Source organism: Hemiscyllium ocellatum, chromosome 3 (assembly GCF_020745735.1).
Source record: "Hemiscyllium ocellatum isolate sHemOce1 chromosome 3, sHemOce1.pat.X.cur, whole genome shotgun sequence".
In the NCBI taxonomy this organism is placed as follows: Eukaryota; Metazoa; Chordata; class Chondrichthyes; order Orectolobiformes; family Hemiscylliidae; genus Hemiscyllium; species Hemiscyllium ocellatum.
In genome coordinates, this window is record NC_083403.1 from 68,826,783 (window position 1) to 68,854,687 (window position 27,905).

The 27,905-nt window shown below is 40.1% G+C and overlaps 1 protein-coding gene across 3 annotated transcripts; it reads left to right on the forward strand.

Moving 5' to 3' along the window:
* The first annotated feature begins 90 nt into the window (after positions 1 to 90).
* On the forward strand, positions 91 to 27,905 carry nus1 (NUS1 dehydrodolichyl diphosphate synthase subunit). Of its 3 annotated transcripts, none has more exons than XM_060821157.1 (5): positions 91 to 653; positions 14,355 to 14,480; positions 15,575 to 15,727; positions 17,015 to 17,117; positions 25,636 to 27,905. In XM_060821157.1, the coding sequence occupies exons 1-5, from the start codon at positions 332 to 334 to the stop codon at positions 25,724 to 25,726; spliced, it is 795 nt and encodes a 264-aa protein (XP_060677140.1). In that variant the 5' UTR covers positions 91 to 331; the 3' UTR covers positions 25,727 to 27,905. The 3 variants fall into 3 exon arrangements, with proteins under 3 accessions (XP_060677140.1, XP_060677132.1, XP_060677147.1); XM_060821149.1 differs by having other exon boundaries at positions 25,691 to 27,905; XM_060821164.1 differs by lacking the exon at positions 25,636 to 27,905 and adding an exon at positions 21,410 to 21,591.

The following is a 27,905-nucleotide window of genomic DNA, read 5'->3' on the forward strand; positions in this document are numbered from 1 at the left end:
TCAGCCAAGGCCGGCGTGCACCTCCGGGTTGGGCTTTGTGAACCAATCCCAGCGCTCCATGTGTTGTTTCAGTCAAAGGTGAAAGTTAACAAGTAGAGGCAAAAAAACCGAGTGAAGATGGCGGCGGGCGTGTTGGGGAGTTGGCACTGACTCACGTCCATTCAAAGACAGACTTTGGCAAAGCTGGCCTTCCTCCTCCCCATGTGAATCTTTACAACCTTTGTTATTTAGCTTTGGTTTCACACGCTCCCGTTTTCCTTCCCACCCCCACCTTTCTCCCCCCCCCTTCTTTTCCAACCCCACCCCCTCTGTCTAATCGCATGGTAAGGTGATGGCACTGTTTGAGTTGCTCTGGAGGGTACTGCACGCAATGCTGTGCCTGCACCGGACGCTGTCGGCCTGGCTGCGCCATGGAATGTGGGCCTGGAGGCGCTGGAACCCCGCGAGCCTGGCGTTCCGGTTCCAGAACGCCAAGAACAAAGGCAAGAGCCGGCGCGCGCGCTGGCGCTCGGACGGCCGCCGCCTGAAGAAGCTGCCGCTGCACTTGGGGCTGGTGGTGACCGAGGACGAGAGCAGCTACACGGACATCGCCAACCTGGTGGTGTGGTGCATGGCTGTTGGCATTTCCTATGTCAGCGTCTATGACAACCAAGGTGAGCCGGAGGTGGGGTGGGGGAACGCTGCCCAAATGTAAACGAGCCATCCTCCTTCCACACACAGTCTGCCTGCCCGTAAACTCGCGAGTTGTGCTCTGAGCATTGGTACAAAAAGGATGCTGTACACTCATTGCTACAGCTTTTTTTTTGCAAAGGGAGAGCAAGCCGCACTCCGCCGTAGAAATCATATGTACATTGCGCAGGTGGGCGGGAATTTTTTTCTTTGAATGTTAAAAAACCGGAATATCCGATCCGAGGTTTGTTCCTTTTAACCTTGTCTGTGGATGATTGAGCAACCGTTGCCTTTCCAAGTCAGTCGTGGCTTGGTGATTGTTCCTTGGTTGTCCAGGCCAGGTGGGCGTCCGTTTAAAATAAAGGGAAATAAACTTTTTCGTTTTTCGTGCGTTTTACAGTTGCAAGCTCTACCCGCGCTCAGTAAATTCTTTCGGTTTAAAACTACTTTTTTTCATGTGCTAAGTGCTTTACTTAATGCCATCAAACTAAATGTGACTACAGCTATATAACAGCAAGCTCGGATTGTTTAGGTTCACGTCACGTGAATGGGTTGGTCACCTTAGCACTGCTGGTGTTATCAGAATCCATGTTACGTTCAAGCCACAGATTTGAGGGCATAATTCAGACTATTTTTAATTTGGCATGGTGTGTGCTTTGTTGCAATAAAATGATATTTTGGAGGAGGGTCTTTTCAAATCGGCCTGTTTCATGGGAGGTGGGACAAAAACCCAGTCGAGCGGTACTGCCCCCTTGGGAGAGGCATCACTTCGCACTCTTTATTGTCAGAACTGATCTCCTTGACACTTCTTCTGAAGATTGAAAAAGCCTGTTAGTGTCACAGGATATAATGATACATTGCCATACAAGTAGTTATTAATTAAAGTTTGTGAGAAGATTTGTAGCTCGGGTGCTCGTTGTTGTGGTTCTGTTCACCGAGCTGGAAATTTGTGTTGCAGACGTTTTGTCCCCAGTTCAGGTGACATCCTCAGTTCTTGGGAGCCTTCTGTGATCTTTCCGCCAGCATTTGTAGTGGTTTGAATCAGTCGCTTCTGGTTGCCAGTTCCACCCGTCCATTGTAGTGGTCAATATATTGGGTCCAGATCGATGTGCTTATTGATAGAATCTGTGGATGAGTGCCATTCCTCTAGGAATTCCCTGGCTGTTCTGTTTGGCTTGACTTATAATAGTACTGTTGTCCCAGTCGAATTCATGTTGCTTGTCATCTGCGTGTGTGGCTACTAAGGATAGCTGGTCGTGTAGTTTCATGGCTAATTGGTGTTCATGGATGCGGACCATTAGCTGTCTTCCTGTTTGTCCTATGTAGTGTTTTGTGCAGTCCTTGCATGGGATTTTGTACACTACATTGATTTTGCTCATGCTGGGTATTGGGTCCTTCCTTCTGGTGAGTTGTCTGAGAGTGGCTGTTGATTTGTGTGCTGCTATGAGTCCTAGTGGCCACAGTAGTCTGGCTGTCAGTTCGGAAATGGTAGTGTGGCTAGTCTTTTGGGTTGTGGCAATCCGTCTTTTCATTGTCTTTCCCTTAGGCATCTGTTGATGAAGTTGCATGGGTATCCGTTTTTGGCGAATACATTGTATAGGTGTTCTTCTTCTTTTTGCAGTTCTGGTGTACTGCAGTGTGTTGTGGCCCTTTTGAATAGTGTCTTGATGCAACTTCTTTTGTGTGTGTTGGGGTGGTTGCTTTCATAGTTCAGGACTTGGTCTGTGTGAGTGGCTTTCCTGTATACCTTTGTGGTGAATTCTCCGTTCGGTGTTCTCTACCCCATGTCTAGGAATGGAAGTTGGTTGTCCTTTTCTTCCTCTCTGGTGAAGCGGATTCCTGAGAGTGTGGCGTTGATGATCCGGTGTGTGTTCTCTATTTCTGTGTTTTTAATGATTACAAAGGTGTCATCCACATATCTGACCCAGAGTTTGGGTTGAATTTGCGGTAAGACTTTGTTCTAATCTTTGCATTACCACTTCTGCTATGAGTCCAGAGATGGGTGAGCCCATGGGTGTGTCGTTGATTTGTTCATATATTTGGTTGTTGAGTGTGAAGTGTGTTGTGAGGCACAGGTCCAGTAGTTTGAGTATGCCATCTTTGTTGATAGGTTCAACATCCTGTCGTCTGTTCTGTATGTCCAGCAGGTTGGCTATTGTTTCTCTGGCTAGGGTTTTGTCGATAGAGGTGAACAGTGCCGTTACATCGAATGAGACCATGGTTTCTTCCTTGTCTGTGTATATTTCTGATGATGTCCAAGAATTCCTGTGTTGATTGTATAGAGTGTCTGGATCCACTAATCAGGTGTTTCAGTTAGTTCTTTAGCCAGTTTGTGTGATGTCCCTGGTAGTGATACTATGGGTCTGTGTGGGATGTCTGGTTTGTGCACTTTAGGTAGTCCTAACATCTCTCGCCCGTAGGTGTTCAAAGTTTGTGAGAAGATTTACTGGCAATATACCGGTCACTGCAACGGACAGCTAGAACTGACAACCGGAAGCGACAGATTCAAATCACTATAAATGCCGGAGGAAAGATCACAGAAGCGCTTCACAGGAGGCTCCCAAGCACTGAGGATGTCACCTAGACAGGGGACGAAACGTCTACCACACAAATTCCCAGCTCGGCGAACAGAACCACAACAACAAGCATCCAAGCTACAAATCTTCTCTCAAACTTTGAACACCTACGGGTGAGACACGCTAAGACAAGCCAGGAAATGGGAATCCTGTGCTAAGCGCCACATACGAACAACGCCAGTTCCTGCATGAACGCCGAAAGAATCGAATCCTTCCACCATGTGTCAGATACAGACCATCAGTCAACAACCCACAAGCCAGAGACACAGCCAGACGAACGGATTTAGGATGATCCAGGTAATGATTACAGATGCTCACAACAGACTTCACAAATACAGACAAGAAGTTGCACGCCAAAAATCGTTAATTTCAAAAACCACCAATCAGAGATGAAGAAAGAGAAAAGGGGCACATTTCTTGAACTGAGCATTCATGGAATATCAATGAACTGACCAGTGTTGCCTCATTTCTATTGCAGTGCCGTTTTTAAAGCTGATGGTGTCATTAGTGATCAATCAGTATAGTGAAAAGAAAACAATTTATTTCTGTCACCGTGTCTGACCTGTTTGTGGATGAGGTCTACAAGCTCCAGTAGGGCTATCTACCCAAGTTTTCTTGATGAAAGTGTTGTTAACAGTATGAAAAAGATAATGTAATTTTAAAAAATCCTACTTTTTTTTGAATGAAAATTACAGCGAGCCAACAGTTAGATGGCATTATTTTGTTCTTGTCATCAAAGCAAGAGAGGCACTGAAATGATAGCCAACTTTTTTTTTCATAAGACCTTTGGTAATGTTTTCCTGCACTGATGGTACTGGATGATTTTGTTTTCAAAAAATTATTCGTTCATAGGATATGTGTTGGTTCAGCCAGCTGTTCTTGCTTGTACATAATGGCCCTTATGAAGGTGGTGAGCTACCTTGTTGAACCACAGCAGTCATTAGGATGTAGGGACACCCACAGTGCTATTAGGGTGGGAGATCTACGGTTAGACTAAGTGACATTAAGAAATAGTGATCTGCTTTCAAAACAGTGGTTCATGGCTTGGAGGGCACCTTCCTGGTGATACTTTTCCTATGTATCTGCTGACCTTGCCCCTTTAGGTGTTGAAGGTGCTGGGTTTGAAAGATCCTGTGGAAGGAACCTTGTGTATTGCTGCAGTCTTTATTATAGATGGTGTATTCAGCTGCTGGTTTGTATCTGGAGTGAAGGAAGTGAATGGATCAGGTGCCACTCAACTAGGCTACATGTGCATTCACAATTCTGACTTGTAGACAGTTAACAGGCTTTGCAGAGTCAGGACCTGAAATATTCTCTATAGATTTCCCAGTACTTTTATGATCAGTCTAGTTCTGTAAATGGTAACCCCCCCCCAGGAGATTGTGTGGGATTTATTGGTAATGGTGTTGAATATCTAGTAAGAATGCTTTGACTACCTTGGTGGAGATGTATATTGTCTGGCACTTTATGGTGCAAATATTATTGCCACTTATTGGACCAAACCATTGTGTTGCCTAGATTTTTCTTTTTTCGGACATAGGTGACTTTTACATCTGAAATGTTGTGAATAGCACTGAACGCTGTGCCATCAGCAAATATCCCCACTGTTGATCTTGAGGGGAAGTTCATTGGTAAAGTAGCTGAAGATGCTTTACAGCACTATTGTCATCTCTGTTCCATCACATCGCTGAGAGCTGAGCACCGACTGGTAGGATGGTAGTTAACTGAGTTAGATATATTCTGCTTTTCTGGTTAGGACATAGCTGGACAATTTTTCACATTTCTGGGTAGCAGGTGCTGTTGAAGCAGTGCTGAAACAGCTTGGCTTGGGGCATGACTGGTCTGGAGAAGGTATTTCATAATATTACAGAAATGTGGTGAGAGTCCATAGACTTTGCAGCACCCTGTGCCTTCAACTGTTTCCTGATACCACATGGAGTGAATTGCATTGGTTAGTCTGTCATCAGTGATGTTGGCAACCTTAGGAGGAGACAGAGATGGATATCGGCATTTCTGGCTGAGTGTAGTAATATTTGTGGAGCCTACAGCCCCAGTTGTTCAACTATCCATCACCATTCATGACTGGATGTGACAGGACTATAGAGCTTAAATCTGATCAGTTTCTAATGGGTTCACTTAGACAATAAGACACGGGAGTAGAAGTAGGCATTTGGCCTTTGAGTCTGCTGTGCTATTCAGTGAAATCATTGCTGATCTGATAGTCCTCAACTGCCCTTTCCTGCCTTTTCCCCAGAACCTTGATTCCTTTATTAAAAATCTGCCTATGGGATAGTGTAGTGGGTTGGCTTAGATTAGTTCACAGTTCGGCACAACGTCGAGGGCTGAAGGGCCTGTTCTGCACTGTGCTGTTCTATGTTCTATTTCAACCATTGTTTATACTTGCTGAACCAACTTTGTTAGCCCTCTGCGGTGAAGAATTCCACTGGTTCATGAGAGAAGAACATAATCCTTTTTATCTGTGTCATAAATGGGTGGTCTTTACTTTGAGGTTATGCCCTGTGGTGCTACGCTCTACCCCTAAGGGAAACAGCCTCTCCATATCTATCCTGTCAAGTCCCTAAAGAATCTTATACATTTCAATAAGTTTGCCTTTTATTCTTTTAAACTCCAATGAGTAATAGTCAAGCATACTCAACTTTTCTTCATAAGATAATTCCTTCATAAATGGGATCAACCTAATGAACCTTCTGGATTGCTTCCAGTGCCAGTACGTCATTTATTGTATTACAGGTATGGTATAGTGTCTTGTATAGCTTCAAGACTTCCCTATTTTTATGTTCCATTTCCTTTGAAATAAAGACCAATATTCCACTTGCTTTCCCTATTACCTGCTGAATTTGGATGCTAGTTTTTTTGTGATTCTTGCTCAAAGGATCCAAAACGCCTCTTTACTGTAACTTACTGTAAAGTTTCCCCTTTCAAATAATATTCAGCTCCTGTATTATTGTCAGCTTGGTGTTTCGTTCGTTTGTTTCATACTGCTTTTGCTGTTCGGCATACAGCTTCATCATGTGGACACCATGTTTTAGGCGTACTTGGTGCTGCTCCTGCTGTGATCTCCCATTCTGTTTATACAAGCATGGTTGACCTCCGAGCTTGTTGGTCATGGTAGGATATTCCAGGCTTGTTACAGATGTGATGTAACACAATTCTGTTACTGATGATGGCCCATAATGCATCATGGATGCCTAGTTTTAGATTTCAAACAGATTTGGAAATTCATCTCATTTAGCACGATGATAATGCCACACAGCATGATGTACAGTTTTACCTGTTGTTGGTTCCCTCACCAACTGCCTCAGCCCCATTCTATCAACCATGTGTCTTTAGGAATCGGTTAGTTTACTTGGCAGTGGTGCTACCAAACCCACACTCTGTGATGTATGTCCTCCACCCAGAGTACATTCTGTGCACTTGTCAACTTTAGTGGTTCTTTCCAGTGGTCAACATGACGGACTATTGCTTCATCAGCTGTAAAGGGAAGGAGGTGGTAGTTGGTAACCAGCGAGAGTTTCCTTGCTTATGTTTGATCTGATAGCATGAAATTTGGTACTTTCAAGAAACGATGTTGAGGACTCCCAGGTGAGCCACCACCTCTGGTGGGTCTATCTTGCGAGTGGATCAAGACATATGCAAGGATGGTGATGGTAGTTGCAGACACATAGTCATATCTTCTAGACAATGTCAGACTGTTGCTTTGTAGGGTTGCCAGGACTGGGTGTGCCATTGTTGCTTCTAGTGTCCAGGTCAGTGCTGGGTGGTTTGTCCTGTTTTATTCCTTTTATCATTAGTTTATTTCCATGACTCTAAGACAACACTGTTTAATGGGTATGCCTGGTCCATTTTAGAATAATAAAAAATGAGGTCTGCAGATGCTGGAGATCACAGCTGCAAATGTGTTGCTGGTCAAAGCACAGCAGGCCAGGCAGCATCTCAGGAATAGAGAATTCGACGTTTCGAGCATAAGCCCTTCATCAGGCATTTGCAGCCATTTTAGAATAGGCCCATCTGGACAGCAGAGGGCCTTCCATGGAACAAGCAATTCAGGTTTGGTGGTATAATGGTCAATGAAGAAGGTTATCGAAGAGTATAACAGGATCATGATCAGCTAGCCCAGTGGGCCAGCGAATGGCAGATGGAGTTCAGATTAAATAAATGTGAGCTGTTGAATTTTGGGAAGTCCAGGGCAGGACTTGTACATTTTTGGAATGGCCCTTGAGACTGTTGTCGAACAGAGAGACATAGAGGTTCAGGTACATAGTTTCTTGCAAGTGGTGTCAGAGGTAGACAGGATGGTAAAGAAGACATTTGCCATGATTGCCTTTATTGGTCAGGGCATTGAGGAGAGGAGTTGGGATGTCATGTTGTGGCTGTATAGGACATTGCTGGAGTCATGTTTGGAGTACTGTGTACAGTTCTGGTTGCCCTGCTATCAGAAGGATGTTATTACGTTGGAAAGGGTGCAGAAAAGGTTTGCAAGGATGCTACTGGAGATGGAGTTGTAGAGAGAAGCTGGGTAGGTTGGGATTTCTTTCCCTGGTGCTTAGGAGGTGACCTTATTGAAGTTTATAAAATCATTAGAGGCATAGATAAGATGAATAGCAATGGTTTTTTTCCTCCGAGGTAGAGGTGTTCAAAACTACAAAGCATAGGTTTTATATGAGAGGGGAAAGATTTAAAAGCGACCTGAGGGGTACCTTTTTCACACAGGGTGGTGCATGTGTGGAATGAATTGGCAGAGGAAGTAGTAAATGCGGGTGCAGTTAGAACATTTATAAGAAATTTGGACAATATATAAATAGGACAGGCTTGGGGGTATATGGGCCAAGAACAGACAAATGGGACTCGTTTAGTTTGGATATATAGTCGGCTTGAACAAGTAGGACAGAAGGGTCTGTGTTTGTGCTGTATGACTCTAATGATTTGTTATAATTGAAAGGCTTGCTTGATTTTTCACAGGACATTTAGGTGTCAATCGCATTGCAATGAGTCTGGGTCCCATGTATGCCAGACCGATGAGGATGGCAAATTGCTATCTCTGCGGGATATTGGTGAGGCATTTAATGACCATTGTCAGTAGTTTTTTTTATCACTATTACTGAGTCTAATTTTTCAATAATCCAAATTAGTTGTATTTAAATTTACCCAGCTGCCATCCCCAGAAAGTTAGTCTGGACCTCTGGATTATTAATGCAATGACATTCCACTGCATCTTGCATTTGTACAACAGATACATAAAGTTTCACTTATGTTATGAATGCGCTGTTGATTAATGAAATAGGTATTTTTAAATGTAGCTAAGGCAGACATTCCTGATGAAGGGCTTATGCTGGAAACATCAATTCTCCTGCTCCTTGATTGCCACCTGACCTGATGTGCTTTTCCAGCACCACACTTTGACTCTGATCTCCAACATCTGCAGTCCTCACTTTCTCCTAAAGCAATTCTGCCAGCCTGTTAGAATTCAAATTAGTGAACATATTTCACAATGTTACATATGTAAACAAATAACTTGAACCAACAAGTCTGTGCCAGTGTCCATGTGTCCCACAATATTCTCCCAATCCTCTTCATCTAGCTCCACACTTGCATCCTCCTGTTTCTTTCCCCTTTCGTGTGCCTTTCCAGCTTTTGCCTGGATGCATTTGATTATTCACCTGTATGATTCTATATGGTCACAATTACTACACTATAACCACTTCTGGTAAAAACATTTTCCAAATTGCTGGCTTGGACATTTTTTTTTAAAGAAACTAACTAATTTATGGCTTTTAGTTCCTGTTCCAAATAAAGCATCGTTTTTACAGCTCTTCTATCTTTCCCACTCTTAATCTTAAGGACAATTGGTTGACCTTCAAAATCGTTTTAGGAGAAAGAGCCCAAGCCGCCTTCTGAACCTTTCCTGAGGTAGGGAGCTTCTCCATTCTTCAGTGTACTGTCCCGTGGTAGAGAGAATAATTTGAGGCAAAATGTACACGTTACCTGACAGCATTAAATTGTGCTGACAAGTGGTTTCCATCAGAGTGTAAAAGCAGTTATAAGTGTAGCCTTTTTGATGTCTGGTTGACATCTCAAAGTAACCTTGAACAATTATTTCAGCATTTGTCTGACCATTGCACTTTACAGATTCTCTCAATTGTTACAGCTCAGAAGGAGGCAACTTGGCACATTGTCTGTGCTAGCTCACTGAAGAATCCCTTTACCTCTTCCTGTTCCCAACCCTCTTCCATCGTCTCAGCATGTTTTTCATTTTTGTAAAGTAATTCAATCCCCTCTTTAATGCCTCAGTTGAACCTACCTCCGCCACACACTATGCATTTTAGGTCCTAACTACTCACCTATTTTGGTTATATTTTTTGCCAATTCCCTAAAATCTGTGCACTCTTGATCTTGGTCTTTCCACTAGTGAGAACAGGTTTCTTTCTGTCACTGTGAAAAAACTTACTAAACGTTTTCTCTAAGATCAGCAAACAAATCCTGTGCAGTTCTTAAACGTCTCTCATTACTGACCTCCACAACCACAGAACATACCTACTTCCAATGAAACAGGCAGCAAAGCATGTAAATCAGACTGGCTGTTTGGTGCAGAACTGGTAAACCACACATCATCCTGATTTGGAACTATATTGCCATCCCTTTTACTGTCCCTGGGTCAAAATCCTGGAACTTCATCCTGACAGTATTGTGGCTGACCCTGTGTCTCTGCACATGTGGACTGCAGTTTTCCAAGCTGTGGCTTACCACCGCTTTCCTGAGGATAGTTGGGGATGTGTAATACCTTCTGGCCTAGTCAGTGATGCCCACATCCATGCAAGAGCAAAAGACACCATAGCCCATGGGGTTAAGGGAAAGCTGCACTTCTTTTGATTTTCCTGATTTGTAATTCCTCCCACCAAATTCCAAAATCAGACCGGGGAAATGTTGTCAGGGCCGGGGAGTTGGGAACGTGTGTGTGCTGAATAGGAAAACAGCTGCAGAGAGTCTTCTTTGTGTAAATGCAGATGATTGGCTAATAACATGAGACTTCTTGTTGAATACTTTACTGAAAATCGGGCTTTGTATGTTTGATTGTGGTATGTGGTAACTGTTCCATGGTGAGCTAAAATAGTTGTAACTGTTTCAACCCAGTTTTACAGCTTGATTCAGGCTGGTGAGAACAATCTGCATTCGCGCTTTGAATTTGTTTACGGGTTGAGACTGGCTGGTGTAACACTCAAGTTTATTAACGAACTTAGTTGGCAGACTGTTTTTACCTATCATACTTGACCCATAGATGAGCCTTTGACCACACATATGCATTATTGATAAGATTGCATGCTTGCACCTCCAAAGCCTGACCAAACCCAGGGCAGTCTGTCACATTCTATTCTTCATAAATTGCTGCTGTATCAATAGTGTGGAGCCATCACTCTGTTTGTTGACCAGTGTTGGCTGCTGGTTAAGGTACCTTGTCTTTACAAACTTCCTTGTCCTCCCTTTCGGACTCTTCTGTTGTCTTGCTTTCCTTAACTCCGTAAACTTTACCAGCTCCACAAGTCTGATGATATCTGACCCTATCTAATCCTGTCCTCTTGAGCAGCTGTAAACCTTTCTGCTGCTCTTTCCTCCTTTAATATGCATTTAACGACCTTAAAATTTGCCTCTTGGAACTAGCTTTTCTTAACTTGATTGAGCTGTATAAGATTGAAGGGCATCAGAGAGGGTGAAGGCACTTTTGCTGTTAGTGGAGGGGTGAAGAACTGGATTCGTGGATGTGAGGTAGAAGTTGAAAGGAAAGAGGAGAGTTGAGGAATTCTTTGTTTCACTCCTTCGGCATGGGAGCCTTGAACTCTGTGTCTGAAAGAGTGGTTGAGTCAGAAACTCGTGCAACGTTTAAACATTGTGGGCGGCACGGTGGCACAGTGGCTAGCACTGCTGCCTCACAGCGCCTGAGACCCGGGTTCAATTCCCGACTCAGGCGACTGACTGTGTGGAGTTTGCACGTTCTCCCCGTGTCTGCGTGGGTTTCCTCCGGGTGCTCCAGTTTCCTCCCACAGTCCAAAGATGTGCGGGTCAGGTGAATTGGTCATGCTAAATTGCCCGTAGTGTTAGGTAAGGGGCAAATGTAGGGGTATGGGTGGGTTTCGCTTCGGCGGGTCGGTGTGGACTTGTTGGGCCGAAGGGCCTGTTTCCACACTGTAAGTCTAATCTAATTATTTATGTAATTGCTTGCTATAATCTCCAGAGCTGTGGACCAAAAGTTAGAAAAAGGCATTAGAGTACTCCATGTTTATTGACCAGTGTAGATACGAAAGTACCTTCTGTGCCACAACCATTGATGATGGAAAAATGCAGGTGAGCTCATTCTGAGAGATATTGGCTACTTGCCCTGACTTATATAGATGTATGTTGCGATTTATTCAGTTTGGTGTATTTAAGAGTGAGTTGCAATAGAATATATATTCTTGAAGTTTGATTGTTTGTTTATTGGATTTTATTGTGGTAATTTCCTGTTACCTATAAAATAAATATTTTACTTTTGCAGATTGCTTAAAAGCTCTACTTTGTGGGCCACTTCTGTATTGCAGCTTATTCATGATTGATCTTTTAGGTCTGGGATACTTAAACATTTTCAGATTATTCTTCTTTAAGTTAAATTTATTTCAAGCTGAGTTTTTTCAGAAGATTGAGGCTCATCAGATAATGATTTTCTTTGATCTCCACTCTGTCTCAGATCTTAAATACCTCAGTATTTTAATTTCGTTTTAAAAATACCTTCAGGGCCAAAATTGTAGAGTTGAAATTTTGCTCCAATTGTGCATTGTAGTAGAAGAGGCGAATTGAGTCAAGATCTCTTTGTTTAAAACTGTAGTGGAGTATATATTCTGTGGTGGTGACTTGTGACTGTCAGCTGACAATGTGCATTATTTTGTTTTAAACTGCTGTAGGGCATGGACAAAAGGACTTAATTCAGTTTTCTCACTTCTCATGTGAGATACAGCACAGGACTGACCAATTAAGGGTTCTGTTAAAATGAGAATTCTGTTTTAGCAGAATTGATGAAAGTATGAAATCTTCCACTCTGCCACTGAGGTGGTGAGGAATTTTGGAGACAAGGATGAGAACTATCAAATTTACAATTTCTTTCTGATTGTACATGAGATTTGTGTAGGAGTTATATCTCAAAACTGAGTTTATCCTGGATATAGGTTTGTTCGCTGAGCTGGAAGGTTCATTTTCATGAAAACTAACTTTCCAGCTCAGTGAGCAAACCTACATCCAGAGCCTCAACCTGAGCTACAAATCTTCTCAAATCTCAGAGTTTATCCTTTCTAGTTATAAAAAAAAGTGCAAAACTTTGCTCAACTGTTCCATCATTGATAAATCTATCAAGGTGAGTTCAGTTATGCTTTGAGCAACAAAACTGTGCAACTAATTCAGAAGCTTTTCTATCATCCAGGAATGTTGTTTTATATTTCCCTATTGGACTTCAAGCAGTTGTTGGCCAGCTCTTTGTGTGGATTTGAATCAGGAGAATCAGATGCTTATGAATGGAATGTTTTTCCCATTTTATTGTTTTTCTCTTTCTCAATATATTTTATGATTTAAAATGTTCGTTTTCTGCTGTCACTGACCCCAAAGAGCTGTATAATCTGTGCTGTTTATTATAGTTACTTGAGAAGATGCACTCTATTGAAAGTAAAAGCTGGTATTGATGGCTGTAGGTATGGCTTGAATCACCTTATGTGAAATTTAGTTTTAAATTTCTCTTCAGTTTGATGAAATATTTTTAAAGGAAATTTGATATAATTTCCTTTGCAGTATGTTATATCTAGTACTTCTTTGTCAGTATTTACTTGGAGGCAAAGAGGCTGGTTTAGTCCGCGTTGGAAGTTATTATGCAAGCACTGCATGTGAAAAGATTGACTCATCAGGGACTGCTGGTTAAAGGTTATGGTCATGCTGTCTTTTGGTTCTCTGCCCACACACATGCAAAAGGCTAATGTTGAAATGTAGAATTTTACTTAACGTAATGCTAATGTTGGATACATGACCAGATTGAAAAACATGTTGCTGGATTCTATATTTTCCTCCGACTGCTGGTATACTATGAAGAGGTTCAGTCTGAAGTGTGGGATAATCTAAATAGTCGGATTCTGTAAAAGAAGTCAGGGAATTTATCAGGATGGACAATGAGAAGAATAGGTCTCTTCCTAATCCACATTGTGTAATCCTCAACATGGTTTTAAACCCCTGAACCCCAAATTTAATTTCGCGTGTGTGTGTGTATTTTCAAAGCATTTCATTTCAGCATTGTAATGAGATTGAAGATTACTTGGAGATCTTTCAGGCTGCTATAATATATGTTTAATGAAAATGTATGATTAGTAAAATCTGAACTGGGTTTCATGTCTTCTATTCATCCATTTAACAATTTGATAACTACTCCTGGTACATATAAAGTCCAAATGACATTTCAGGAAGTTTCTAAATGTTACTGCTGACAGAAGCAGCTAGTTCATGCTCAAACAGGAAAATTTGTTTTTAGTTTGTTTCACCCTCCTGTGATTTGTATTTGATGCAATTTTGACTTTCTATAAATACCATCCAATTGTAACGAGTAAACATGACGAGGTATTTATACAGTCAACTTTTCTTGACTGAGATTGCAATCATTTTTACACAAGGGCAGCAAATAAGTACATCTTGAATGCACTTGAATTTTGTTCACCTGTTTTAAGGTACTGTACATTTTTTCCGGAACACAAATATACTTGTGTATGTATTCCTGACACTGAGCTTGTTGCTGCTGCTAAAGAAAGGGCTAGAAATGATTGTCAAGAGCAAAGAGCGTCAAATGCAAAAATGCGGATGGTTTGTGTTACTGCATCATTTAATTGATCCTTTTATCCAACTTTGATCTTTGTAACTTGCAATTTGTACTTCACACCAGTTTTCTCAAAGTTAGATGTTTTTCTCACTCATTGATGCCATTGGTGAGGATGCTAACCAGTCTTGGCTGCTTCAATCATCTTGTCTGACCAGTGTCTGTCTTATTGTAATCACTGTTTTTAGTCATCTCGCTCAAATGACTTTTGTGCCTTTCAGGTATTTTCAAGAGAAATAATTCCAGATTAATGGAGGAAATCTTAAAACAACAGCAAGAATTGTTAGGTCTAGATTCTTCAAAATATTCTACTGAATTTTTAAATAGTAACAAGAAAATTGAACAAGGTGAGTACCTTTACAGAAATTGCATTTCTGTAAATTGAAAATATATTTTGCCAAAATTAAACTGTGCGTAGATCTCTAAGTTCATTGCCAACTTAACTCCTTGTACAATCAATCATTTCAATGTCATGTCATATAATCAAGATAATCAGAGGGTTAGATAGGGTGGACAGGGAGAGCCTTTTTCCAAGTATGGGAACGGCAAACACGAGGGGACACAACTTTTAACGTGAGGGGAGATAGGTATAAGACAGATGTCAGAGGTAGTTTCTTTACTCAGAGAGTAGTAAGGGTATGGAATGCTTTGCCTGCAACGGTAGTAGACTAACCTAGTTTAAGTGCATTTAAACCATCATTAGACAGGCTTATGCATGTACATGGAATAGTGTAGATGGGATGGGCTTCAGATTAGTGTGACAGGGCGGCGCAACATCGAGGGCCGAAGGGCCTGTACTGCGCTGTAATGTTCTATATATCCATCGAAAATATTGTCATGTAAAGAAAAGTATCAACTTTGTCATGGTTTGCAGTGTGTGTTTTGTAACGTTTGCTGAGATGAACTTGCTAGCGTAGTATTGATGTACCTCAGTTTAAAAAGTAAATTCTTCACTGTACAAATTCATGCTTGAAAACATACCGCACTAGTCAAATCTTGAAACTGCCATTAGTAATCTACAGTGCACTTTGATCATTACATAACTGATTCTATTCTTGGATTACTGGCTTGCTTGTGTCACTTGCAATAATTAATTTGCACAATGTTCCTTTTACTTTCAAATTAAATAACCATATTTATCCATAACAACATATGTTACTTTTATGCCTTAAAAGTACTGTAGCTAAATGTCAGAGTTTTGAGCTGCCCTACTGCTCTCTTTGACTATGTGTTTGGAGGGTAATATAGAACAAAGGATTTTAGGGTTCCAGGCTATCAACAATTGCAGCATCAGATTGTGTGGAATACAGTGGACAAGATGCTGTGATACTTGTAAAAGCTCTGAAACCCAGTTGAATGTTATTTTTCTTTTACAAATGAAGTCTTTGTGCAAATATGCTATTGATATTTGGTACAATATATTTTAACTTTTGTATTTTAGTTCTATCTTGTCCGACTACAGTGAAAGTGCTTTCACCCGATGATGGAAAAGCTGATATAGTGAAAGCTGCTAAAACGTACTGTCAGTTAGTTGCTCAGCAGCAAAGGAGGTCCACTGATCTGAATGTGAATATTATGGACAGTTTTCTCAGAGGTAAGTGCCATTTGTTAGTCATTGGAAGGAATGTTATGTTTACATTTGCAAGTACAGTTTGAGAGTGGGCACAGAATCACCTCTTCATTTGCATCACAACAGATGCTAATGTGTGTTTCTAGAGCACCCTTTTCTGGTTCTGGCACAAAGATCAATGGCATACAAAAACACAAATATATTGACCCTCTAAGTGTTGGCCACCTTTATTAACCAATTGTACATGATCACAATGATACTGGTTTCTTAGAAGCTCTGCAAGCTGTTGTGGTCAATCCATTAAGCCCGTCACTACCCACTGCCGCAACAAATCCTTTCACAGAGCTTTGTTTATATCACATTGCTGTAGAATGCGTTATATTAAGTAACCCCTGTTTTTGGTCATCTTGATTCATTTTTAATTACAGCACTTTTATGTTTGAAGCTTGTGTCAAATTTACTTTTTCTGGGTCACATTCTCAGAGGGTGTGAGATGTTATCTGTATCAATCTCTAATGCTAGTGTGAGGGCAACGTTTTATGATCACACAGAGACCTCATCTGTTCAGCTTTAGCACATTTCAGTATCAATTTACAGACTCGCTTGCTGACCTTAACAAGTCGCTATCTCTACTAAATTTCTCATTCTGCCTTCCTATTCTCAAACCCACAATGCAGTTCTTCAGTCATAGTCCGGAGAAGAGTCCAGTGAATAGTCAGGTGCTTGTTTTTGACTAGCACAGACTTGATGGACCAAAGGACCTTTTTCTGTGCAGTAGACCTCTATGGCTGTGACTCCATTTCTCTTTCCATGGTCCATTCCACCAGTGAGGGACAAATTCAGCACGTGACTTTGCCAAAACCTGCTGCATTCATTAATATGAAAGAAAACAACAGTTGCAGGTTCAAAGTGATTAATTCAATGCATTAGCTTACATTTAATTTAAAATGTGTTTTAATTTCTTTGAATGAAATTGTAATTTGTCACAATCTTTAGGTTTTAATTGGGCTGTTCTTAATCTAAAATGCACTGGCTAGGCCACTACTGTGTAATATTTAAGTTTGCAGTAGTCTTCAATTGTCTGTGCATATTAGAGGTTTTTACAAGTTGCAATATAATTTCATCCTTGTTTTTTTGTAAAACATGAGGCATAACTGTGCTGTTACTAGTTTGATCCTGTGTTGGTGTTTGTTTTTTTTCAAAGTTCTCTTATTACCAGAATTATTCTTGTGTATATTCAATAATATTTAAATGGTATGACACTTCCATATATTTAAGATGTGCATGCTTCTTACTTTTTTCCCTCTTCAGAAAGTGCATTCGGTTTACCTGACCCAGATCTAGTTTTAAAATTTGGTCCTGTGGACAGCACACTTGGCTTTCTGCCGTGGCACATCAGACTTACTGAGATTATGTAAGTAACAAGATGCAGTCTAATTTTTAAATGAATATGCAATTATTGCTGAGGACATTTTGGTGGAGGATGGTGCTTCATTGTATGTTTACAAAATGTCAGTGTACTTTGACTGCTTTAACTTACTGGGCCTTCATTATGTAGCCTCCACAGAATAGCAACCTTCATCATCCAGATAGAGATAATGAGACAGGGATGTGTTTTCAAAGGATTTGGTAACCTTCTTCACTGCTGAGCCTATTGCACAAGGGCAACAGTCAAATTGAAATAAGCTGGATGGTGTTAAGCTCCTTGTGTGATGCAGCTGAGTATCCATTCACACATCTGGGTATGGGTATTGCAGACAGTGGAGCAACTTATTACAAATTCCCCACCTTCTGCCTTGCTGTTGCAACCGTGGTGTTCTTATAACTGATTTGGTTCAACTTCTCATCAGTGTTGATCCTCAGTATGTTAACCATGTGTGTTTGAAAGTTAGCACATGGTTTTCATAAGTAGAGAAGATGATGAGTTTTTTTTCTTTATCTGAAGCCATTTGATCTATTCATGATTAAGTTGATGAAGGAGAGGGGCCAATGTCGCATTTAAGTGGTTTGTTTAGGGTTTTGTTAATTCGTCTACAACCACTAGGTGGCACTGTGTAGCTGTCATTGTTTGCAGGTGTCCACTTGCTTGACTTAATTTCGGCTGAAAAATACAAGACAATGTAAATTAAAGGCACACTAATTTCTGGTACTGTCTTGGTGGAATTGTTGCTCATTGTGAAGAATTGATCAACTCCTTGGAGAAATTGGCTACTTGAAAATAGGGAGCAAACTAGTTATAAAGAGGATGACTTTTTATAAGTAGAAAAGTCAACTGACCAGAATGTGGTTCCTAAGCACTGGGGCTGGTCACGGCTGCTCTGTGCCCTACTGTGATCTTTTTGACATATCTCTGAACACCTTTTAGTTAACAATCCTCTATCAATCTCAGATTGAAAATTATGAATGATCCAGCATCAATTGGCATTTGAGCAAAAGCATTTCCAGATTTCAGCCCCTTTGTGTGAAGTGTTTCCTAATTTCACCCCGAAAGGTCTGGCGCTCGTGTTTAGGCTATGCTCTCTAATTTTGCAGCCCTGACTACCTATCTGAAAATGTGTTGCTGGAAAAACGCAGCAGGTCAGGCAGCATCCAAGGAGCAGGAGAATCGATGTTTCGGGCATGAACCCTTTTTCAGGGCTTATGCCCGAAACGTTAATTCTCCTGCTCCTTGGATGCTGCCTGCCCTGCTGGGATTTTCCAGGAACACATTTTCAGCTCTGATCTCCAGCATCTGCAGTCCTCACTTTCTCCTGACTATCTATCTGCCCAATCAGACCCCTATTAACAGTTTAAACTTGACCAAATCAAAATTTAACCTTCTTGTGAATGCAACACCCATTTATGCAATCTCTCCTTGTGAGTGTATGTATCACTCTGGTCCATCTATACTGCACACCCATCTAGGTTGCTGAGGAAAGTCAGGATGATAGTTGTCCAGAAACTGGCTACAATTTTCCAGTGTTGCTTTACTTATAGGAATAGTGCTACAATACTAGAGGATTGCAAACATTACACCTTTTTGTTTAAAGAAAAGGAACAGGATAAACCCAATAAGCAATTTGGTGAAATGGGCACACTCCTATCAGATGAAGCTTAATGCACAGAAATAGGTACTGATTTGTTTTCATTATTAGACTGACGAGTGGCAAGTGGTACAATTTTAAACAATAAACAGGAATGAAGAGATCTGAGAACATATGTTTACGAGTTTTTGAAATTGTAAGAACAAGTAAAAGCTATGAAAATGATGAATATCCTTGCTTTATAAATGGTTTGCAAAAACCTTCTAGACAATACAGGTTAGGTCTGATCTAGAGGATTGTGTTCAACTCTGGGCACCACATTTTAAGGAAAGTATCACCGACCTTGGACAGATGCTGAGGAAATTACTGGAATGGTACCAGGGATGAAACACCCATTGAATGGAGAAAGGAGGGGAACTGAGGTTGTTCTCCTTAGAGCAGAGAAGGCAAATACAAGGTTGAATAGGAATGTGGAGAAGCTGTTGCTGGCAAAAGCCTCCATTACCAGAGGATACCTTCCCTGGTAAAGGAACTGGTGGTGGGAAGGTAGCGTGAAGTGGAAAAGGTTATTCGGCAGAATATGTTGGCTAAAAAGCTGGTAGGAACGGATTCAGTTCTAACTCTTAAAAGTGGATTTGATCAATTATTGGAGTGGAATAAGCTTTCTTGGCTACAGAGAAAGAGTAAGGAAGTAGGGCTAATGGAATCGCTGTTTTAATGTAATGGGCATGATCAGTTGAATTGGACTCTATGCATTTTCATTTCAGAATTCTATGATCCAAAACGATCAATGAAAAGCCAGTGAATAAAATCTCTTAAAACTGGATTTACGATAATTAATGTGCTCCGGTCATAGAATGTGCTTTTCCACTTTGTGCATTAATTCCAGCTTTTGGAACAGGAATTTGGTGAATGGACTTGAATTTCACAACAGTCGGATAAGTTTATATTCTGAAAATGGTGTGTTTTGTATGAGTGCTGCAATACCATAGGACATTGATTTTTTTTGATGTTCTACAATCTGATCTTCCTGCGGACTGAGCAGGAAACCTGCCAATGTATTTCATCCTCTATAGAGGGCAGTCTGACTCATTCTTTTATTCTTAAAAAAAATCGATGAACAGTGCAGCCTGAGAACTAAAGGAGTGTTATTTTAAAACAAATAACTGAGTTTGATGACTTTTGTGTTTACTCCAAGAATTGTTATTGATAGTTTCCAAATTGGAGTAGCAAGTTTGGTGATGCTTATTCTTTTCAGAACTTTTTGATAGTATAGAGCCAAAGTTTTGTGACAAAATGTTCCAATCTTGGAGAATGGAATGTCTTCAATCTGCTAAATAACAGAGGACCAGATTAAGCCCACTGAGAAAATTTGGTAACAATCTAGGAAAAGGGATATCACAAATGTACATCTGAACAAAGTTTTCAAGAGAAAAAGTATGCGGATAAAAGTGTTGTTTCAAGAGTTTCTTTAGAAGTTTCTTTACCATTGTTTCAGGAAGTGCAAACAAATGTCCTTTTTATTTGGAAAAAGAAAATCCAGCTTTAGTACTTAGATTTCTCTTTAGTTTGTCACTACTTGCAAATGTTAAAAACTTATATACTAGTTCCAGTTACAGAATAATTTAACTGCTAATTAGTTAAAATTGTCAAGTGATGTAAAGCTGGGTGGGACTCTAAAATTGCCTGTAGTTCATCTATAACTCGATGATTGTGTTCTTGAGAAACCCTACATTATAGCAAAATCCTGCTTTACAAGTGGTGCTTGAAATGTTTCTGATGTAATCTCATTAGTCAACACACTTCCTATAAAAGTTCATGCTTTAGAAACAGTGTCCCCAAATTGTCAATCACATTACAGTGAATTCACATTAATGAAGTGCTAATTGTAGCAGAATGACCTGTATTCAGGGTGAATACCACAAAGTTGCCATTATGCTGAACCAGTTCATCTGGTGTTTATGCTGCATTCCAACATCCGCCCATGTTTTCTCTTCAAAATATAACATGGTAATAACCATTGTAAACATTTCTTCCTCATGGTGGTTTCGTTTTCCTTTAAGACCTTTCCATGGGGTGGAGAGTTACATGTTGTTATCATTTGGGTAAAGCAGTTATTATTAAATGTCCTATTGGATTACTAGTGATGATATTATTGATAGGTTTACATTGCTGTGGTTACATGCTTCACCACACTATCTCCAATTCCAGAGCTAAATGATCTCACGGTCAGATCAAAGCACTGAAGTCCTGCTGTGTGCAGTTGTGAATGGTGATGACAATTCAACATACGAGAGGAGTAACTCCAAAAAATTCTCTATCATCAAAGGTGTGCAGCCCAATCTAGTAGTGCAAACGACATAACATTTGTAACCATTTTCAGATAGAAGTACCAGTTGGATGATTCATGTTTCTTCCAGAGGTCCCCAGACAATTTTCAGCCAATTCAATTCACTCCATGTGATAGCTGCTGAAAACATTGGATATCACAAAAGCCTTTGTTTTTCGGCAATGGTACTGAAGACCTGTGCTTCTGAACTCTTGTGTCCCTGGTTGAGCTTTCCAATATAGCTATAATGCTGGTAGCTGCCTGACAATGTGAAAGTTGTTGGACTATAGCACAAACTAAGATGGTTGATGTTGGAAGTTAATCATCTCACTCCAAGACATTGCTACTCCTCAGATGCTGAAGCAGTCTATGTCCATATGCATCAAGACTTGGGCAATATTCAGGCTTGGACTGAGAAATGGCAAATGATATTTGCATCACACAACTGCGAGGCAGCAATAATCTCCAGTGAGCACGAGAATGATTGAATGGCAGAAATTAGACATTGCTTAAAGGAGACAAGGAATTGGAAGTTTTTCATCTTCTCCTGAATAGAATTGAGGTAAGAAACAGATTTGAAAAAGGGACACAAATGTATCTCCACTCCCTCTCCCTCTGTGTGTGCACACACTAGCACCAATATTCCTACATCCATTTGCTACATAATCAGTCTTATTGGCAACTTCATTACTTGGGCCCTCACCATCTGCTCACCAACTAAGCTTGATGCTTAGACCTTATCAAAACTATGCTGTGCAATAACATGTTGTACAAACTCATGAAACGGCCTACGCCCACCACTTTTGACCCTGAACAGTGCTGAGTCTGAGTCTCTCTATTCCCCTGAAAGGGAAAGCAGTCTCCAAAATCTGAACAACAAGTGGAGGTAGATGTCTCATCCTGCTTTATGTAGCTAAACCACTACTAACTTGATGTTGCCTTCAAACTAAAAGGACATTTTTGCCTATCTTACAAAAGAGTAATGTGATATGAATTCTAGTATCACTGTGGTACCGGTTATGTAGACCATTTGTCTAAATAGCTAGTAGACTGTATCAAACCAATGCATTCTGTTGGCCGTTCACAGCTAGCGTTATGCTCAAGCAGCCTTTATTTGCAAGCCTCAGAAAAGTAGATCCATCACGATCTGTGATTCTGCTATTGGAAGCCATTTATTAAATGATCCAGATTGTGTTAAGTGTTACATCAGAAACCAATAGTTTGACTTGAAATGTGATGTACTTGTGCATGCTGGGAGCTATGTACAAGTATACACAGGACCATGTTTTATGTAGGCAAAAGGAATTTGTATATTGCTTTTATTTAAATGAATAAAAGGGGCCATGGACACTGGTCAAGGCGCTGCCATAGGAATGCAGAGATTGGTGATCAGAATTGACCTGCTTGGTCTGCAAATGAAGTTGACAGTTAACTCTCTTGCTGCATCTCCCTGTCACTGATGGCCAAACCATTCAGCATCCTCCTTTCATGCTGTACAAAAATGTTTCCCTTTTTCCAATCTGTTTCTTGCATCATTGTCCTTATGAACACAACGCAATAATCTTTGATTTGTTTTTGTTTTAGCAATGGTTGAGAGAGAATCTGAAAATCTCCCATGGCATTTGAATAGCATTAGCATCACAATCAATATCCTGAGGTTTTTTTTTGACCAGCACCTGAACTAGACCAGCTATGTAAATGTGATGAGATATTTAGCATGCTTGCCTTCATTGCTCAGTCCTTAGAGTATAGGATTTGGGAAGTCATGCTGAGATTGTATAGGACATTGGTGAGGCCTCTTCTAGAATACTGTGTCCATTTCTGGTCACCCAGTTATAGGAAGAGTATTATAAAGCTGGAGAAGGTTCAGAAGATATTTACCAAGATGTTGGGTGTGGAAGGTTTGAGTTACGCTGGATAGGCTGGGACTTTGTTTTCAGTGAAGCATTGAAGGAGGACACCTTAGAAGTTTATAGAATAAAATAATGTGGGGTATAGATAGAGGAAATGGTAGTTGCTTTTTCCCTCAGATGGATTTCAAGACTAAGGGGCACACTTTTTAAGGTAAGAGGAGAGCGACTTTTTTAAAAAAAAAGACACGAGGGGCAAATTTTTTTTTACACAGGATGGTTTGCATGTGGAATGAACTTCCAGAGGAAATGGGGAATGTGGGTATAATTACATCATTTTAAAAGACATTTTGGTAAGTACATGAATAGGAAAAGTTTGGAGGGATATGGGCCAGAAGCAGGCAGGTAGGACTAACTTAGTTTGCAATTATGTTTGATATGGAGTGGTTGAACCGAAGGATCTGTTTGTGCTGTAAGACTTTACGTGCAGGTCAGAGGCTTGGAATCCGGTGGTGAGTAACTCAAATTCCCAAAACCTACCACCTACAAGAGTAAAGTAAGGATTTTGATGGAATACTGTCTCTCGCCTGGATAGGTGCAGGCAGCTGCAGTAGCACTGAAGAAGCTTGTTACTATCCCAGGATGAAACTATACTTGATTTGCACCTCTTCCACCACTTTAACCTTCCCTGCCTCCATACCAACGCTCAGTGGCTGCAATATGTACCATCTACAAAATGCACTGCGGCATCTTTCAAATCCACAATCTCTTCCATCTAGAAGGAAGAGTTCTGTAGGAACAATAGCCTAGTTGTATTATTGCTAGACTGTTAATCCAGGTAGTGATCTGGAGACCCAGATTCCAATCCTACCATAGTAGATATATTGGAATTCAAATGCAATGTTTTAAAAAGTCTGGATTTGGAGTCTAATTATGACCATAAAACCATTGTTGATTGTCAAGAAAACCACATCAGGTTCACTGATGTCCTCCTCACCTGGTCTGGTTTATGTGTGACTCAGACCCACAGCAATGGGTCGACCCTTAACTGCCCCGGAGAATGGGATGAGCAATAAATACTGGCTTAGCCATATCTCGTGACTAAATTAAAACATGGGTACATCCACACCTGCAAGTTCACTTCTAAGTCTCTGATTGTCCTGACTTTTATATTACAGTTCCCTTTGTCGTGGTGTTAAAAGTCTGGAGCTAGCTAGGCCACCTGGATTGTAGCGGTTGAAAAAGGCAGCTCAGCACTGCCACCTTGAGGGCTGTTAGAGATGTTATAAGTACTCTGTCCATGATGCCCTTCTACAGAGAGCTTTTTTTAAAAAACTTTCATAGTTTTAAAGACCTAGGTTTTATTGTTATTAGGTAACACCACAGCATTTTTTTTTCCTGACAGAACATATCAACCTGTCAATTCTTTCCTGATTTGTATCCCCAAGTATTTCTGGTATCATCCTTATAACTCTCATCTGCACACGACCAACTCTTTCCCCCTCCAAATTGTGTGTCTCAGTTTTAATAACTCGTGACCCAAACCTCTCACAGTACTTAAGTGCAATTTCAACAAAGTTCAATACCTCGGTAGTATAACTTGTTTACTTTTCAGTTTGTTCCTGTCTAGAATTAAAACCTCATGCTATGTTTATAATTGGAGGTAGCTGAGAACTAAAAGAGAGCTTAGTGTTGTTTCCATTTGAGGTAATGGTAAGAAATGGAATTCACTCCTCTTTTTGGAGCAGTCAGTTCTTGCATTTCTGATGAAGTCATATTTGACTTGAATGCTAACTTTTTTTCTCTCTCTCCATTGATGCTTCCAGACTTGCTGAGCACGGCAAACGTTTTATTAATTGGCACCTGTGTGGTTCATCAAATATTCCAGTTGCTTGAATAATCAATGTAAAAACACATACTGATGTAATTCAGGGGGTAATCATGTCACTGTTACACTTTATTTTCTGCATAAATCACTCAAACAATAATGAAACTTGGTCTTAAATAAAACTTACTGGCAGACAGCCTTCTCACTCACCCTCAACTGACTACATGGACATCATGGAAATAGCGATAATACTGTAAACATCCGGTCTTTCAGGTATATAATTGCTGGCTTATCGAGAGTACTGCTTCATAAGATTCTGGTTAAAACAATGTTTGCTGTATTTCCTGTTTTTCTTTGGGTCTCTAGTGCACCAGTATTTTTGAGTTTTGTTTTGTGAATTGTTACAATGGAAAGCAGTGGTGTCAATAGTCTCATCTTCCTGTTCTACCCGATAATACTGTCAGTACCATTGAAAGATGGCTGCATGGAGTACCTGCTCCCATCATATCTGTGGGCAAGAACGCTGAAGAGGCTGAGCTAAGGGGAGTGTACAATGATGGTGGAAACCCTAAAGTGGCCCACACACTCCTCTGGGTCATGACCTGTCCTTGCACCTGTCCTAAAATATTGGTATGTCAATCTCGTGGGTTTCCATTTGACACATGACATTTCAGTAGTCCTACTTAGCTGAAGTTGGGACCTGAAATTGTGGCTGAGTCTGCATGGTATGTGGGTGTGTGTAAGCAGCTGGCACACTACCACAATGGCTTACTCAAAAGGCAAAATGGACCCCAATGTGGTTAGCTTAGGCCTGTCTTAACATCTAATAAGTGCATTTTGAATTTCGCTGATATGGAATGTTACATTTTATTAATGTGTTTTCCTCCTCCTTCTACCTCTAGATCATTGTCTTCACACATCAACTTAAGTTATGAAAGATTTATTTCTGCCCTCCAGCAATTTGCAGCCTGTGAACAACGAATGGGAAAATGACCACAAGTCAACATGGAATCACGTCCAGGTTTCAGTCAAAGGGACCCAGAATATCCAATGTTTACACTTACCTGTGAACCATTGAATCCCAATTCAGTGTCTTTCTTTATCAACTGAGGATAAGAATGTGTCTTCTTTGTTCAAATCTTAGTTGCGTAAGTGTCTGTGAGGGGTCAGTATGTTTTTTTAAAGAAACGGTTGAGCTTGACAATAATTCAGGCATTCTGAAATGGGACTTTTTTTTATATACAAATGAACTGTATGTTTGAAAGATTACCATCATTGGACTCTTCTTTCTTGGATGATATGGACAAATAATTTATCTGCAATGCCTTGCACTAAATGAGTGTTCAATAAATATGTAAAGATGATCCTATTCCATTTTAAGGTCCTATTTTATTGCAACGCCTAGAATTTCAATGAGTTTTAATTAGCCTTAAACTAAAGAGTACAGCAGGGATGTTTGATCACATACTGCTCAAGATTTAAAAACAGCTATTTTTTTTCCCCCAAAGCTTTAAAGATATGAATATGGAACTTAAGTAATGTAAAATAAGAGACTACATTATTCCATTGTATTGTTGTGATGGATAACCTGGTTTATACTTGGCTGTCCGTGGTGCAGGTGCACAGTCATGGGCTGGCTAGCACTCTTGTGAATGAATTTGTGGGTCAGTACGTGATGCTGTGTTAGTCTCCTGATCAAACCAAACTAAGGCATGAATTGCTTTTGTTTGTTGTTGCTGTTTAGTTATTTTATCAGACCTTTATCAGTTTTACCAAGGCAGGTTTGTTAGCAGTAGACTGATAAAGGGAATCTGTTTAAATAACATATTTCATATAAAATTGGAAACTGAAGAGAAACACAAAGGAATAATATTTTGGGTTTTAATTGTACCATAAACTGCAAGCAAAGTTCAATAGGTATACAATCCAAGCAAGGAATGTTAATTGTACTTTTTCAATTTTATTTTATATATGATATGGCATATACAAAATTATAACTTTTTTGATAAAATTTGAAAATATGAAGATTTAAGTCCTCACTTCTGTTTCCTTATGGTGGATGCACTGAAACTCAAACTTCTCCGTTGTAACTTAAGTTGATGCATGACACACAACCGTAGATGGAGTTATGGTTTTCCAGTGTGATTTTGCTCTTGTAAGAATATTGGGTTATGATATCAATGTTAATCTCTTTCAAGCACAAATATGGCATGGATCACAGTGCCAAAGTTGGGAAGCTATATCCTTACATGTCATAGCAGCAGGTATTCCCATTCAGTAACATAGTAACCTTTTATCCCAAGGGAGGAAGAGCATAGAACTCTAGTGATGTGTGTCCTTTTGGCTGATGCATACCCATCCTTTACATTAATAAATCTTGCACCATAGTTGAAAGTTGTCAGTAATTATGTAATTTTTGGGAAGAAATGGAAGCGCTCTGTTCCTGTTAGTGCCACTAATTAGAACAGGGACTGAATAAGAACTGTGATAGGTCTATGACATGTTTTGGCTTGGCTTCTCGAATTAAAATAGTCAAAGCAATTTGTCGTTTTTAAATGAATAGCATTGGCAAATCACTTGAAGACAAAGGCCCACCAATGTCAGATGGATACCAGTAAGATAGCAAATGTAATTACAACTTGATTGTAGATTGTTTTGGATATGTAAGGTTTTATCATAAGCTGCTCTGGTCAAGCAGTGTTGCTTGTACTGAAATATTAGCTGCTTGCAGTTGAAAGACTAGTTCTGAAATGTTTCAGATATATGGATGGTTCTCTTTAATTTGAGAACTTTGCAAAGATGATATGTTACAAAAAAAAAGTATTAATCACCCTTGCTTCACAAATCAACTTCAGTTCTTTTCTGTTTATTTTCTGAAATATAATTGTCTACTCTGTATGATTAAGTTTATTTTGTTTTTGGAGATGAAAGATGGGTAAGGACTAACTTTTCTTTATCTAAACTAAGGAAACAGTGCCAACTACACTGAAATCAAATGAAAAATTGTGCTGAATGTATGAGTGACTGAACACTTGTATACTGGACACAGCAATGTTACAGAGACAACCAGTGTCACTTCATCAAGTTATAGTCATAGTTGTAATCTTTGGGAATATGTACACTATATGTAAAACCAATTTTTACAAATAAAACTTGGATTTTATGAATGGAA

Excerpts from the sequence above, each read along its gene's own strand:
- nus1 (XM_060821149.1), top strand. The coding sequence starts at position 332 with ATGGCACTGTTTGAGTTGCTCTGGAGGGTACTGCACGCAATGCTGTGC. Across the intron at positions 654-14,354 it reads CAGCGTCTATGACAACCAAG|GTATTTTCAAGAGAAATAAT; the intron begins GTGAGCCGGAGG and ends TGTGCCTTTCAG. Across the intron at positions 17,118-25,690 it reads ATCAGACTTACTGAGATTAT|CAATTTGCAGCCTGTGAACA; the intron begins GTAAGTAACAAG and ends TCTGCCCTCCAG.